We start from the raw sequence: 13,453 nt of genomic DNA, 5'->3' as shown, positions 1-13,453 counted from the left end.
ACCCCAGCCTGCCTATAAAACCGACCTACAGCCCTCCCCCCCCCCCCCCCACTATAGCTGCTCCAGCACAACAACAGCTAGCATCAAAACCGACCTCCCTACAACAATCCAACCCCCAATCAACCAAACCAAACCGAAAGAAGAGGTACATCCATATTCCCAAAATGACTCTCACCACCCAGCCCATCCGCTCCTCCCAGCGCTCCCGCTACTTCACGGTGCCTCGCCTGGCACAGTACCCCATCACGCGAGCCAACATGGCGGCGCGGAAAAGACGAGCCGCTGATTTGAAGCAGATGGCGGTGTTCCAGGCTGGCGTCTATGTGGTGACCGCACACGGGGATGTGGCGATGATGGATGCTCCCTGGCTTGTCGAGACGCCCGAGATGGATACGGATATGGATATGGTCGATATGGTGGGTGCTTAGTGGTGGGGTTCGTTGACTAGTTTGTTTTCTTGTAGCTTTTCTGTCACTGCGGAACTCCCTTTGCGTATAATAATCATGTTATATATGGTGGGAAGGTGGTGGGAAAAGTTGGTAGATAAAATTGAATTTATTTCCAGATATATGTTGTCTTTGGGGCTTGTTTGTTTGTTGGTTGTATGGAAGATTGGTGATGGCTTTTCTAGATATATATACCCGTCGGATTAATGTTGTAGGTTTTGCGGGGGCGATCCATTTCAGGGAACGGCGTAAGGAGGAGCACAACCTGGAAGCTACATACATGCACGGTCTATTTCAGGCAAGCTGCGACCCACGCCCCAAGAACTTAAGAATAACATCCAACCCCTCCGGCTCTTTGATCCAATGGCCATCCCCCTCTGCCCCAGCATACTCCATCCACTCCACCTCCCCCGCGACAAGCCCCTTGACAGCCTGCAACGCCTGCCTCCCCAGCTCCACCGGCACCCAGACATCATCTGTGCCGTGTCCTAGTAGAAACCGCGTACTTAAAAGAGGCAACGACGTACCGTGACTTTCTACCTCCCCATAAGGCTGCGAAAACCCAAGCGTCTCGACACAGAACCCGCAAACCAACCGCTGAACCCGGAGTGTATCATCTCCAGCCGCCTGCTGAAGCAACCCCTCAATCTCCCGCGCAAAGGGCACCCACCCACAGAACCCGAGAACTCCACCAAGACACCGCCCAATCCTTCCCCCCGCGCAGAACAAAGTCCAGAGAGCCGTCGCCATACCCTGGCTGATGCCCCCAAGATAGACATGGCTTGCTTCTCCACCCAGTAGGCTGATTTCCTGGTCTAGGATCTCCAGGATATAAGAGACAGACTCCCTGAGCCCCTCGACCTGCAGGTCCTGGCGTTCTTGGATGTCGAAAAGGGAATAGGCGTCGAACCAGGAGCAGATCTCCTCCTGGAAGCGCGTGGTGAGGCGGTCGCGCGAGGTGGGGAATACCCAGCGCCAGGTAGGGAGGGCATCGGGAAGGGACTTGCTGTGCGAGGTCAGAGATGAGAAAAGCTCGTCTGCAAATTCGGGGCCGTTGCTTCCGCGGCCGTGGAGGAGGATGGCTGTGTGCGTGTGCTTGTGCGTGGTTTGGGGCGGGTGGATGTGGGGGGTGGGGAAGGCCATGGTTGATGGTTTCATGTGCGGGGATTTGGGGTTGGGGTTGGAAAGCTTGGACTCTTGGTGAGGTGATGGGGATGGTAGGTCTTGGGAATGACGGGATTGAGGTGGTTTGAAGGGGAGGCAATGAGGAGAAGGCTTTTTTCCTTGATCGCATGAGCTGTCGCGGTCTTGAGCGCCTGTGAATGTGAAGTTCTAAGCGCTGGCGGTAAGCTGGTAGGTGCCTGAGGCAGCATGTATAGCCCATTGCGAGAACCTGATGCAAAACTACACAAGTTGGTGACTAGATTCTGCTTTGCTGCTCAAGGGATCTATGTCATTGTAGCCAGTCATTCTGCAGCAAGCCACTCCATTTAGTCAAAGGAAAGCCTCAGTCATACGGCTGCCTGGTGTGTGTACTGTGGCTTTGCGTTGGCCAGGAGGCATCAGAATTGCACCTGTTTGTTTGGAAAAATGTCAAAAATGCGGAATTAATCGCAGCTTGGCAAATGTGATAAAGGATCCGCAATTGGGGCAATCCTAGGACAGAAGCTTGACATGTGTGACCAATGATGCGCATTCGATAAGCTGACCAGGGTTCAGGGGCTCCGACGGAAGAGCCCTATACCTTGACTGCTTAGGTAGCTTTCTCGTTTTCCCCAATGACTGCCATGCCTTGCTACCAGATTCTCCAGTGCTCATTCCAAGATTAATCCCTGTCATGGTTGCCCTGTTTATATGTAATCGAGCGTCGATCTAGGTTAGACTTTTATCACCTTACATTCACTATCCTCCGCCCACTACCTGCGCTTGCATTGACAACTCAATACATTTCTTTCTCGGTATCGCTCCGAATGGAACCACCCAGTTGTGTAGACGATGCTTTATTTGGTCCTACTGTTCAGGGCACCTTTGTATGGCTTGTGCCCCTTGTCATCTCAGGTTACAGAAAGGTCCTAGATCTATCAGACCTCTACACTCTGGACCCAAGCGTGTCGATTGAAGCCCTACAGAAGACCTTCGCCAAATACACCCAACGCGCCCTTTTCCGGAAGGACCAACAAAATGACTTGGCCAAAGCAGTTGCTCGCACATTAGCAATCCCCCTCCTACTGCCAGTCATTCCTCGTCTCGCCCTGGTCGGCTTCACAATTTGCCAATCTTTTCTCATCGAGACGATACTCGAATGGCTCACCAAGCCCGATACCGATCTGGTAGTCAAAGAGAAATATGCGCTTATCGGGGCGACAGCGTTAGTGTACGTCGGTATGCCAATCATCACAGCTCTCTATTGGTATCTCCACGAACGGGCCCTATTCATGATCCGCCCATGCCTGGTATCGGCAATCTACCAAAAGACCACCCAGCAGCCACTTTCCGCTGGGGACGACAAGGCAGCCGTCACGCTGATGAGCACTGATGTCGAGAGGATCATGATGGGTCTTATGCAGCTGCACGAATTCTGGGCCAACCCCCTCCAGGTGGCGATTGTGAGCTGGCTTCTTCAGCGTCAGATCGGCACCGCCTTTGTGGCGCTCATTGTTGTCATCCTCGGCGCCATTATGTCGACTCTCGTGATGCGGTTTGTGGGTCCTAAGCAGATAGCTTGGATGCAAGCAATCCAGAAGCGGGTCGGGCATACCTCAACCGTGATTGCTACCATGAAACACTTGAGAATTTCTGGACTTACCCAGCCAGTGGAAGATTTCATTCGAGGATCGCGGCGGGACGAACTGCACGCTGGAGGGAAGTTCCGAACCTTTCTTGTGACTTCAGTGGGAATCGGATTCATGCCAGTGCTCCTAAGTCCTATCTTCGCCTTTGCGTTTAGCTTGGGCAATTTGAACACCACCGCCATCTTCACCTCCCTCGCCTACCTTCAGCTTCTGTGCGGGCCATTCTCTGCCCTCTTCCAAGTCGCCCCCCAGCTGCTTGCGGCCTTTACATCTCTGTCGAGAATCCAGATGTTTCTCGAGGGAGAATCGAGACACGACTATCGCCGTCCCCTCATGTCCGATGAGCCGTGGAAAGAAAAGGTTGCAGGGGAGAAGTTGTCCCCAGTGGTAAATATCACGGCTGGGGGCTTCGGCTGGCAATCAAACGTGCTGACTTTGAAAAACCTCGAGGTTTCGATCTCCGCAGGATTGAATATAATCCATGGTCCCGTTGCCTGCGGAAAGACCACACTGTGTAAAGCGCTGTTAGGAGAGATTCCGTTCACCGAAGGTGAGGTCTTCATACGGACTAAGTTCCGCCAAATTGGATATTGTGATCAGGTTCCGTTTCTTCCCAATGCGAGTATTCGCGATGCCATTCAAGGGTACTCTACCTTCGATGCCGAAAGATATACGAGCGTGGTCGAGGCCACAATGCTGTCTCGCGATCTGCAGCTGCTTTCCCAGGGTGATCAGACCCAAATTGGCAGCGATGGAATCGCACTCAGTGGCGGCCAGAAGCGGCGAATCGCGCTTGCCAGGGCGTTATACCTTCAGTGTGACCTGCTGATCCTGGACGACGTCCTCAGCGGACTAGACGCGACCACTGAGGAGCACATCCTTCACGCAGTCTTCGGTCCTTCAGGGATTCTGAGGGATAGAGGGGCGGTCGCAATCTTCTGCACCAGTGCCATTCGACATCTGTCTGCAGCGGACTATATCATCGCATTGAGAGAGGATGGGACAATCGCAGAGAAGGAATCACCCCGCGATCTTCGTACCCTCACTCTGCAAACAGCCGCCGCGAGCGAAAGAGGAACGATTCCGCGTCCTTCCTCTCCACCATCTGCACCGACAAACCAATCTCCCCCCGCAAATGGTTACAAAGCAGTTATTCCAAAGATCAAGAGCGGGGAATCGAGTCGGGCCATTGGAGATGCTGCCGTCTTCTTGTACTACTGCCGCAGCATTGGCCCTTGGCTGCTCATCAGCTTCGCCACATTCGGCGTTCTCTGCGGGTTTCTCTACAACTTTCCCACGATCTGGATCGGCTATTGGAGTACTGATACCTTCGGCCAATCAAAGTCCTTTTACCTGGGAATCTATGCTTGTCTCCAGTGTCTGGCCCTAGCCACTATTGTTAGCGAGGCGGCCATCGGCATGCTGGCCATCATACGTACCTCGGGATCGCGTCTGCACGATGCATTGCTGCGGACGGTCATCGCCGCTCCCTGGTCCACCCTATCCCAGACCGACACAGGGGTCCTCACTAACCTGTTCTCGCAGGACATGACCTTGATTGACGGGGAGTTAGCTCAGGCGCTGATTAATACCTCCCTGCAGGTTTGGATCGCCATCGGTGGGGCCGCGGTGATCGTCGCCGGCTCATCGCCCTACACCCTGATCGCCTACCCCTTCGTGCTGGCCATCATATACGCAATCCAGCGTTTCTATCTACGCACCTCCCGTCAGCTCCGCCTGCTGGACCTTGAGGCCAAGAGCCCTCTCTACAGCCACCACCTCAATACCATCAAGGGTGTTGCCACACTGCGCGCATTCGGTTGGGTCAAGGAGTCAATCGGCGTGAACAACGCGCTACTCGACGCATCCCAGCGCCCGGCCTACTTGCTGAGCATGATCCAGCGGTGGTTGTCCTTTGTTCTCGACATGGTAGTGGCTGTTCTAGCCGTGCTCGTCGTAGCGCTGACCACCCAGCTTCGCGACACAAGTGCCGGCTTCACTGGAGCCAGCTTGGTCTCCCTGATGAGCTTTGGCAAGACCCTGGCCGGCTTGGTCCGCATGTACACGGCCCTCGAGACTTCCATCGGTGCTGTAGCCCGGATCAAAGCATTCTGCGACAGCGGGGCTGGTGGTGCCGGGCTTGAGAAGAATCGGCTGGAGGATGACAGCAGTAAGGACGGCGATAGTTCAACCCGACTTCCTGCCTCATGGCCGGATAAAGGCAGCATTGCATTCCAGCATGTCTCTGCTTCGTACAGGTAAATTGCGCTTTCCGTGTTTGTGACGTGAAGATAGCCCTTATACTAACTACTCGCAGCAACGAAGCCGCTCCCGACTCGGACAGCCTCGCCATCCGAGACGTATCATTCACAATCGAACCCGGACAGAAAGTTGCAATCTGCGGTAGAACCGGAAGGTGAATCCTCAACCCATCTTTCTTTAAGATGATACTTCACTGCTCTCATCCCCACAAACGAGAAGGCTAACAAACCCGAACCAAGCGGCAAATCGACAATCCTCCTTCTCCTCCTGCGCCTCTTGGACCCAATCCCCTCACCGCGAACAACCACCATCACCGCAGCTGTCACCAACGCGGACGAAGACACAGCCCTGACAATCGACGGCGTACCTCTCCACTCAATCGACCACGCGACCCTGCGCCATCGCCTCATTGCCGTCCCGCAAGACGCCATCTTCCTCCCCGACGGCACCGCCTCCTTCCGCACGAACCTCCTCGCTCCATTCGCGAACGAGACCACCGATCCCGCCGAGTGCCAAACCATCCTGGAGCGCACGGGTCTCTGGAGCGTGGTCACGGCGCGCGGGGGTCTCGACGCCCCCTTCACAGCCGACGCGCTGAGCCACGGCCAGAAGCAGCTGTGGAGCTTGGCGCGCGCGGTGCTGCGGCGGCGGGTGCGTGCGAAGGGCTTGGCGGAGGAGCAATGCACTACAGAGCCTTCTGGCGCTGGCTTTCCCTTTGGTAAGGCAATGTCAAAGACCCCTGCTGTGTCGCTGGGTGATCGCGATCACCTCCCTTCTATGTATCAAGGTGCTAGCGGAGGGATATTGCTGCTCGACGAGATCGACAGCGGCGTGGACGCAGCGACGCAGCGGGTGATGCGCGATCTCATCCGGAGTGAGTTCGCGGGGTACACGGTGGTGATGGTCGGACATCGGCTGGAGTTCGTGGGAGAGTTCGACCGGGTTCTGGTCATGGATGCGGGCCGGCTGGTGGAGGATGGGGCGCCGGCGGAGTTGGTTGCTCGGCCGCGGGGGTGGCTTAGGGATCTGTGGATGGTTGGGAGGGCGGAGGCTTGATGGCGTTGTTTGCGTTTGTGTTTGTCTGCATGAAGCAGGGCCGGCCGTCTGTATACTCACTGGGAAAGCAGCGTTCTGGGGGAGAACCCCCAGACCCCCCTTTTTTTTCACCTTTTCAAGTATAGCAGTATGCGACGGGGGATTTCCCGCCGGGAATCTCCCTGATACTCCGCGGCTGGATAGTCTACGCTGGGCCAGGAAGCTGAAAGAAAGGGGGGTCTGGGGGTTCTCCCCCAGAACGCCTGCCTGTCCAAGTCTTTAAGAGTAGCAGTGATCTGGGGGAGAACCCCCAGACCCCCCTTTCTTTCATTTTCCCAAATATGGCAAGACGAAAGGCTATATACCCCTGCTGTACAGTGTACACCTACCCAGGAAGCTGAAAGAAAAGGGGGGTCTGGGGGTTCTCCCCCAGAAACGCCAGCCAGCCAGCCCGCGTCCAGCACGTCCATATCACATCACATCACATCGTATTGTATTCTTTATCTCCATGCTTCCCAACATAAACTCATAGTACGTTAAGCAGCCGCAGTCTACACGCCCCTCTCCTCCAGCACCCGGCGCAACACCAGCTGCAGCCCATTCACATACCTCGCCCCGAGCATATCAGCATGCCGGCCCTCGCACTGATGCACCGCCATGCCCCTTTGCGACAGCCCCCTCCACTGCCCCAGATACCGCTCGACCCAGACCGCCCGGTCCGCCGTGACCGTGAGCAGTGGATCGACGGCGAACACATCGACCGGCGCGCCCGCCACGCTCCCGGCGGGCGTATACATGCCCGCGGCGCGCGAGAACCCCGCCGTCACGTCGGTGACATGCCGGAGCGCCTCCCTATCCAACCGCAACGCCTTCACGCGGTTAGCGTCGGCCTCAGCGAGGATCACATCCAATGCGCGCTCGCGCTCCACATCCCGCAGCTGCGGCATGAGCGCCACGCAGCGTCTTTCGGAGATGAGCTCGTAGAAATACCCGATCATGACCAGGGCTTCGGTCCAGGTGAGCTGCCCCACTAGGGGCGCGATGTCGGGGGGTCCGTCGAGGGCGCCCAGGAACCGCACTTCTGCGCCGGCGGCTTCGAGCCGTTTGGCGATCTCAAAGGCGATACTGCTGCCGAGCGAGTAGCCGGCGAGGGCGTAGGGGCCGGAGGGTTGGGTGTGTTGCATTGCGGTGGCGTAGGTGTCGGCCATCTCGGCGATGCTGGTGAACAGTGGTTCGCCGGGTTGCACGCCGCGCGAGCGGAAGGCGTAGATGGGCCGGTCGTGGAAGGCCCGTGCTAGGTTGGCGAAGATGAGGACGTTGCCGGAGGCGGGGTGCACGAGCCAGAGTGGGGTTTTGGGGCCGGTGAGTTGGAGGGGGACGACGGGGTCGTATTCTGTGGGGAGGGCTGGGGTTGGGGAGGGGGTGGAGAGGGTGTTAGGGCTGGGTTGGTGTTGGCGTTGTTGTTGTTGTTGTTGCTTGGAGGCGAGGCGGCGGGCGAGGCCGGCAACGGTTGGGTCCATGAGGAGGTCCGGGAGGGTGAAGACCACCCCGAACGTCTGGTACAGGTCTTGCGTGACGGTGTAGAAGTCGAGCGAGGAGAGACCCAGGCTGAAGAGGTTGGTAGTCACACTGACGGCGTCCAGATCGGCCGCGTGGAGGCGCGCGCAGACGAGGGTGAGGATGGCTTGCTCGGTGGGTGAGGAGGGGGCCTGTCGATGCGCTTGGCGGTGCGCATGGATGCTGCTCTCGTGGGCTTCGCGTTCAGAGTTCAGGGCACCGGACTCGAAGAGGCGCCGGAAGTGCGCGCGGGAGAGCTTGCCGAGGGAGGTCTTTTCGAAGTAGCGGCGGGGCAGGGGGAGCACCGCGGCGGGCTTGACGTGCACGACCAGGCTGGCGATTCGCTCGATGGCTTCGGTGGTGGCGACACGGGCCGCAGCGTCGTCCGGGCTGTAGCTGGGCAGATACACCACGCAATAGGACTCGGTCAAGGCGCCAGGGGGCCGGTGGGCGAAGACCAGCGTGAAGCTCGGGGTCAGACCGGGGATCCGCGCCTGCTCGAGGCTGTGCTCGACCTCAACGGCAAAGATGGTCAGCCCGTTGAGCAAGAGCGTGTCCTTGGTGCGGCCCGTGATGTATAGCTGGCCGTGCGCGTCCAGGTAGGCGTTGTCCCCCGTGATGAACCAGCCGTCGGACGTGAAGGCCGCACGCGTGGCGGCGGCATCCCGATAGTATTGGTCGAACAGCACAGCTCCGCGCAGCTGCAACATCCCCTCCTCGCCCGCAGCCGCCTCGCGCTCGTCCATCTCCCGCAGCACGCGCATCTCCACCCCGGGGATGGGCAGGCCACAGCACATGAACTCGCCCGCCGTCTCGTGGAGGCCGTCCACGGTGTGGTCGACCAGGTCCCAGACCATGCCCGCGCATGACTCGGTCAAGCCGTAGCCGGCACGGATGAAGGGCCGGGCGCCGTAGGGCTCCAATGCGCGGAGGAGCTGCACCGCCATTTGCCGCACGGTGGCCTCGCCGCCGGAAAAGACACAGCGCAGACACGAGAGGTCCCAGCTCGGGGCGGACTGGGCCTCCTGCTCCTGCTCCTGCTCCGGCGTCGGACGACAGACGCGCTCGCACAGCAGGGCCAGGAAGAAGTTGGGGGCGAAGCTGAGGGAGACGCGATGACGATCGACCAGGTTGAGGAACCGGCGCGGCTCGGCCACCACGAGCTCAGTCGCCACCTGGATCTGCTCCGCCCCTAGCCGCATGGCGTGGAGGTGCATCTCGACCAGGTTGACGACGTGGTCGAGCGCAATCCAGCTGAGGAAGACATCCTGAGAGGTCGCCCCGCAGTGCGCGGCCTTCCCGGCCGCTGCGGCCAGCATCTGCGGCTGGCGGAGACACACGGCTTTGGAGAAGCCGGTACTGCCTGAGGTGAGCATCAGGGCTCCGAGATCATCTGCCCGTTGATTGCGATTCACTGGGAGTGGAGGAGAGGTAGACGAAATGGTCAATTTGCTGGTCAGTGCGGATTGCTGATCGACGCGATACAAACGCGGGGTGTCGATGCCCTGGAAGGCGCACGCCATGCGGCCGTTGGTGAGCACCACCGGCCCATCCAGCAGCTGGAGAATGTGTTCGGCCTGCGCAATGCGACGGTCGGTCGAGACCGCAAATTTGGGAACAATACAAGGCAAGTAGCCTGCGACGGTGCAGGCCCAGAACCAGCGGATGTTTTCCTCGTGGGTGTCGAAATGTAGCAGGAATACCGTCTCTCGCTGCAGATTCGACACCGAGGTTTGCAGCCAGTGCGCATCGTGGCAGGCCTGGTCGAGAAGCTGCTGGTAGGAGAGCCAGTGGCCCGACTCTGCTGACTCTGCAGTGTAAAAGGTGATGCCTGCGGGGGTGGTTGCAGCTCGCTGCAGAAGCTCGAGCAGGCTAGTAGCCTCGCGTGGGGGCAGGGTCTCACCAACAATGACTTCCGCAGTGCAGCTCCGCACTTGGTTTTTGCCCAGCCCCAAGGCGGCAGGTGAAGGACCAGGATGCAGTAACATGATGAGAGGGAGGGGTGTTGGGGACGATTATCGAAAAAGTCCCATGGTGCTTGGGTGCGTGCATTCTTATGGGCAGGTTGCAGAGCTAAGCACTGCATCGCCGATTTGCGAGGCTTGTCTGCATGTCTTATCGGACGATGCATTTTGGCGCGGGGGCCAACAAGTACGGAGTCTACGGAGTCTTTGCGGAGTTCATGGACAAATCTCCTTCGTACAGGAATTGATTAGTGCCGGATTAGGGCCGACGCGATGCAGGGGCGGAAAAGTGGGCCGGTGGTTTGGTCTTGTCTGGTCTTGTCCTGTCAAAGTCCGGCCCTTCCCCTCTTTTCTCTTCTTTTCAATCTGGCAGATATCGGTGATAATTGGTGATTCGAACTAGTGTGCAGTCCAGCACTGTATCCCTGTATCCCTGTCACAGTATCCCTGCCATCAGGATCAGTCTGGCCACCATCAGGAGGCAGTAAGGGTTATTTATCACTGGCAGAGCGCCTCTTCGCTGACAATGGGCTTTGTTGGGTTGTTGAGAGGATCTTGACGATCTGACGGATTGTCCTCCCATCCCTTTCCCCATCGATTCTATTCTCATTTCTTATCTTTTATCTACAATTTGATCACTATCCTTCACCATGTCGGAGACGATGTCCTCGTCGTCCTCCACCCACACCTCGACGCTAACCGCGGCGGAGCTGGCGGAGTGGTCGCAGTCACTCCAGCCGGTGGTGTTGGGCCTCAGCGTCACCATGCTGGTGCTTGGCAATCTGGGCGTGATGCTGCGCATCTGGGCCCAATGGCGCATCCAGAAACGCCCCATGCAGGAGGACTATTGGCTGGTCGTGGCTGTCGTACGTGTTCTGGTCGTCATCCTCTGCATCCACAGACTCAACCGAGTCACTGACCTCCCCCTCTCCTTGGCCTCTAGCTCTTCGCCAACGTGGTCTCCGTCGCCACCATAGTTGCGGTGCACTATGGACTGGGATACCACCTCTTCCGCGTCAATACGGAGGATCCCACCCTGCATGCGCTGAAGTGGATTTTCTTGTGCGTGTGGCTCACAGCCACCTTCAACGGGCCCTCGATGCTGGCCACCAAGATCGCCCTGCTGCTCTACTACCGTCGGCTGTTCATTGTGCAGCAGATCTGGCTGCGCATCTTCTGGTGGACGAACATGGTATACGTGGTGCTGTGGGCGATCGGGTCGACCATCTCGTACGCGCTCTCGTGCGTGCCGGCCAGCTACTACTGGGAGCGTTTCGACCCGCAGTCGACCATGCACGGCACCTGCCATAACACCACCACCGCCGACGCTCTGCCGCTAATTATGGACCTGGTCTCCGATGTCGCCATCCTGGTGCTGCCCATTGCCACCATCGCCACCCTGCAGATGCCGCTCGCCCGCAAAATAGGGCTCATCATCGTGTTCTCGGTCGGATTCATGTACACTCCCCTCCCCTCTGCCCGAATTCCCTGCGTCTCCTCCTTATATCCATATCTCTAATCCCACTCTCCGCAGCGCCGTCGTCTCCGCCATCGCCCGCGTCGCCGTCCTCTACACCGCCACGAACCTGCACTCGGACTTCACCTACGCGGCCGCGCCCTTCGAGCTGCTGGACGTGATCCAGCTCAACGTGGCGATCGTGTGCGCGACCGCCGTGCCCATCGCCTCGGGCTTCCGCGTCGCCTTCAGCAAAAAGTTCCGCCGCTCCAACAAGAGCTGGACGGCGGGCGGGGCGGCTGGGAACACCTACTACAGCCGCGCCTCGACGGCGGCGGCGGCGGCGCGGGCCGCGCGTCGGCGGCTCGAGGACGAGGCCAGCAGCAGCACCGAACAGCTGCAGATGGGCCACTTCACCACCACCAGCTGCGCCTCCAAGGACCCCGACGATCGGGCCCGGGGGGCAGCCGCAGGCCTCGTCTCAGCCAATGGGATCCTGGTGAAGATGGATGTGGATATCCGGTAGTACTCTCGGCTGTGTACAGTACATGCAAGACCTAAGCAAGAAGACATGTCTGTAAGAATAGCAGCGTCCTGGGGGAGAACCCCCAGACCCCCCTTTTCTTTCAGCTTCCTGGCTAGGCGTAGACTGTATAGTTGGGATGTTACCCAAAAGGTGAAAAGAAGGGGGGTCTGGGGATTCTCCCCCACAACGCCCGCCCTACCAAGTCTCAGGAATAGCAGGATTCTGGGGGAGAACCCCCAGACCCCCCTTTCTTTCAGCTTCCTGGCCAAACGCCGTAACCCTCATGCTCATACTCATACTCATATCTCGTAACCACACATCCCCATTTCAATCCCACACCCATACTCATAGAATAACCACTCACTGCACCCGGGTAGCACACCACCAAACCACACGCGCATTATCATCCACAAAGCTCATATTGCGCATCTTCGCCGTCGTCTCGCCCACCTCCAACTCCGCCTGCACCTCCCACTTCGTGCCCGTCCTCCGCTCGACCTCGCGCCACAGCCCCAACAAACTCCCCACATCATGTCGATAATGCAGCGTCTTATCCATCAGCCCCGTCAAGTCATAAACCCCCGCCACCGTACTCCCCATCTGCCGGCCACACACAATCGCCCCCGGCTCACCCCCAGTCAGCCCAATCAGCCTCACCACACCGCGGACCTGGCCCTCGTAATCCCAGAAATGCAGCAACGAGCCCGCCCACACCACATCCACCTTGCCCGCGACCGTCCCCACAATCGCGCCCCGCGCCCACTCCTCCTCGCTCTCGACCCCGAAGTCCCCGCCCACAAACGTCGCAGGAAAGCGTTGCGCGTCGTCGCGGAACAGCGTGTACCCCAGCTCGAAGAACCCGGGCTCGAGATCGAAGCCGTACAGCTGGGCCGCCGGGATCCCCGCGCAGTGCACCAGGTGCCGCAGCTCCTGGCCGACGCAGCACCCGGCGTCCAGGAAGCCGTGGGCCGGCGAGGCGCGCAGCCGCGCTAGCACCTGCGGGTAGAACGGGAGGCGCGCGAGGTGGCAGCTAAGGAAGCGCATTTGGCCGATGCAGGGGTAGGGGAAGATGGCGAAGGCTTCGTCTCTCTGTTTGGTTTCTCGCGGGGTCAGGATGGGTGGCTTTTAGTTGGCTTGGCACGAGGGGTGGCGTTGTGTGAAACATTGGCCATAGGGAGATATTGTCTTTTGCTGGCAAGAAAGGGGTTTGCGTACCAAGGCTAAGACATGAGGGAGGACCTCGTCGGGCTTGAGCCCGCTGTACTCTTCCAGCAGGGACTGCGCGGCGGGGTCGATGGCCGTGACGCTGGTTTGGTACCAGCCTGGTTTGGTGGTTGTGGTGGTAGTGTCGGTGGTGGACATGGTGGCTGAATGCTTTGTGTCTTGGCAGTTGGAAGGATGGGCGAGGGAAATGA

The 13,453-nt window shown here is 58.7% G+C and overlaps 5 protein-coding genes across 5 annotated transcripts; 2 read left to right on the top strand and 3 right to left on the bottom strand.

The window, feature by feature from the left end:
• Nucleotides 1-588: 588 nt before the first annotated feature.
• Nucleotides 589-1,725, bottom strand: BO72DRAFT_446613 (uncharacterized protein). Its single transcript, XM_040944337.1, has one exon. The coding sequence runs from the start codon at nt 1,587-1,589 to the stop codon at nt 741-743; it is 849 nt and encodes a 282-aa protein (XP_040802836.1). The 5' UTR covers nt 1,590-1,725; the 3' UTR covers nt 589-740.
• Nucleotides 1,726-2,253: 528 nt separating this feature from the next.
• Nucleotides 2,254-6,605, top strand: BO72DRAFT_446612 (P-loop containing nucleoside triphosphate hydrolase protein). The gene is made up of 3 exons (XM_040944336.1): nt 2,254-5,496; nt 5,556-5,654; nt 5,740-6,605. The coding sequence occupies exons 1-3, from the start codon at nt 2,417-2,419 to the stop codon at nt 6,554-6,556; spliced, it is 3,996 nt and encodes a 1,331-aa protein (XP_040802835.1). The 5' UTR covers nt 2,254-2,416; the 3' UTR covers nt 6,557-6,605.
• Nucleotides 6,606-7,017: 412 nt separating this feature from the next.
• On the bottom strand, nt 7,018-10,152 carry BO72DRAFT_446611 (non-ribosomal peptide synthetase). Its single transcript, XM_040944335.1, has one exon. It carries the CDS (start codon nt 10,078-10,080, stop codon nt 7,087-7,089), a length of 2,994 nt encoding a protein of 997 aa, XP_040802834.1. The 5' UTR covers nt 10,081-10,152; the 3' UTR covers nt 7,018-7,086.
• A 299-nt stretch (nt 10,153-10,451) lies between these two features.
• BO72DRAFT_446608 (uncharacterized protein) lies at nt 10,452-12,191 on the top strand. Its single transcript, XM_040944334.1, has 3 exons — nt 10,452-10,922; nt 11,000-11,514; nt 11,591-12,191. Exons 1-3 carry the CDS (start codon nt 10,707-10,709, stop codon nt 12,036-12,038), a joined length of 1,179 nt encoding a protein of 392 aa, XP_040802833.1. The 5' UTR covers nt 10,452-10,706; the 3' UTR covers nt 12,039-12,191.
• A 101-nt stretch (nt 12,192-12,292) lies between these two features.
• BO72DRAFT_446607 (uncharacterized protein) lies at nt 12,293-13,452 on the bottom strand. Its single transcript, XM_040944333.1, has 2 exons — nt 13,254-13,452; nt 12,293-13,127 (listed from the first exon to the last, which is right to left on the bottom strand). The coding sequence occupies exons 1-2, from the start codon at nt 13,398-13,400 to the stop codon at nt 12,399-12,401; spliced, it is 876 nt and encodes a 291-aa protein (XP_040802832.1). The 5' UTR covers nt 13,401-13,452; the 3' UTR covers nt 12,293-12,398.
• Between the last annotated feature and the right edge of the window lies 1 nt (nt 13,453).

This window comes from Aspergillus fijiensis (genome assembly GCF_003184825.1).
Source record: "Aspergillus fijiensis CBS 313.89 unplaced genomic scaffold BO72scaffold_15, whole genome shotgun sequence".
Classification (NCBI taxonomy): Eukaryota; Fungi; Ascomycota; class Eurotiomycetes; order Eurotiales; family Aspergillaceae; genus Aspergillus; species Aspergillus fijiensis.
This window is presented reverse-complemented; position numbering and strand designations above follow the sequence as displayed.

Coding starts and splice junctions, on each gene's coding strand:
- BO72DRAFT_446607 (XM_040944333.1), bottom strand. CDS start 13,400: ATGTCCACCACCGACACTACCACCACAACCACCAAACCAGGCTGGTAC. Junction 13,128..13,253: donor TCCCTCATGTCTTAGCCTTG/GTACGCAAACCC, acceptor GAAACCAAACAG/AGAGACGAAGCCTTCGCCAT.
- BO72DRAFT_446613 (XM_040944337.1), bottom strand. CDS start 1,589: ATGGCCTTCCCCACCCCCCACATCCACCCGCCCCAAACCACGCACAAG.
- BO72DRAFT_446608 (XM_040944334.1), top strand. CDS start 10,707: ATGTCGGAGACGATGTCCTCGTCGTCCTCCACCCACACCTCGACGCTA. Junction 10,923..10,999: donor ATTGGCTGGTCGTGGCTGTC/GTACGTGTTCTG, acceptor CTTGGCCTCTAG/CTCTTCGCCAACGTGGTCTC. Junction 11,515..11,590: donor GTGTTCTCGGTCGGATTCAT/GTACACTCCCCT, acceptor CACTCTCCGCAG/CGCCGTCGTCTCCGCCATCG.
- BO72DRAFT_446611 (XM_040944335.1), bottom strand. CDS start 10,080: ATGTTACTGCATCCTGGTCCTTCACCTGCCGCCTTGGGGCTGGGCAAA.
- BO72DRAFT_446612 (XM_040944336.1), top strand. CDS start 2,417: ATGGAACCACCCAGTTGTGTAGACGATGCTTTATTTGGTCCTACTGTT. Junction 5,497..5,555: donor CATGTCTCTGCTTCGTACAG/GTAAATTGCGCT, acceptor AACTACTCGCAG/CAACGAAGCCGCTCCCGACT. Junction 5,655..5,739: donor ATCTGCGGTAGAACCGGAAG/GTGAATCCTCAA, acceptor ACCCGAACCAAG/CGGCAAATCGACAATCCTCC.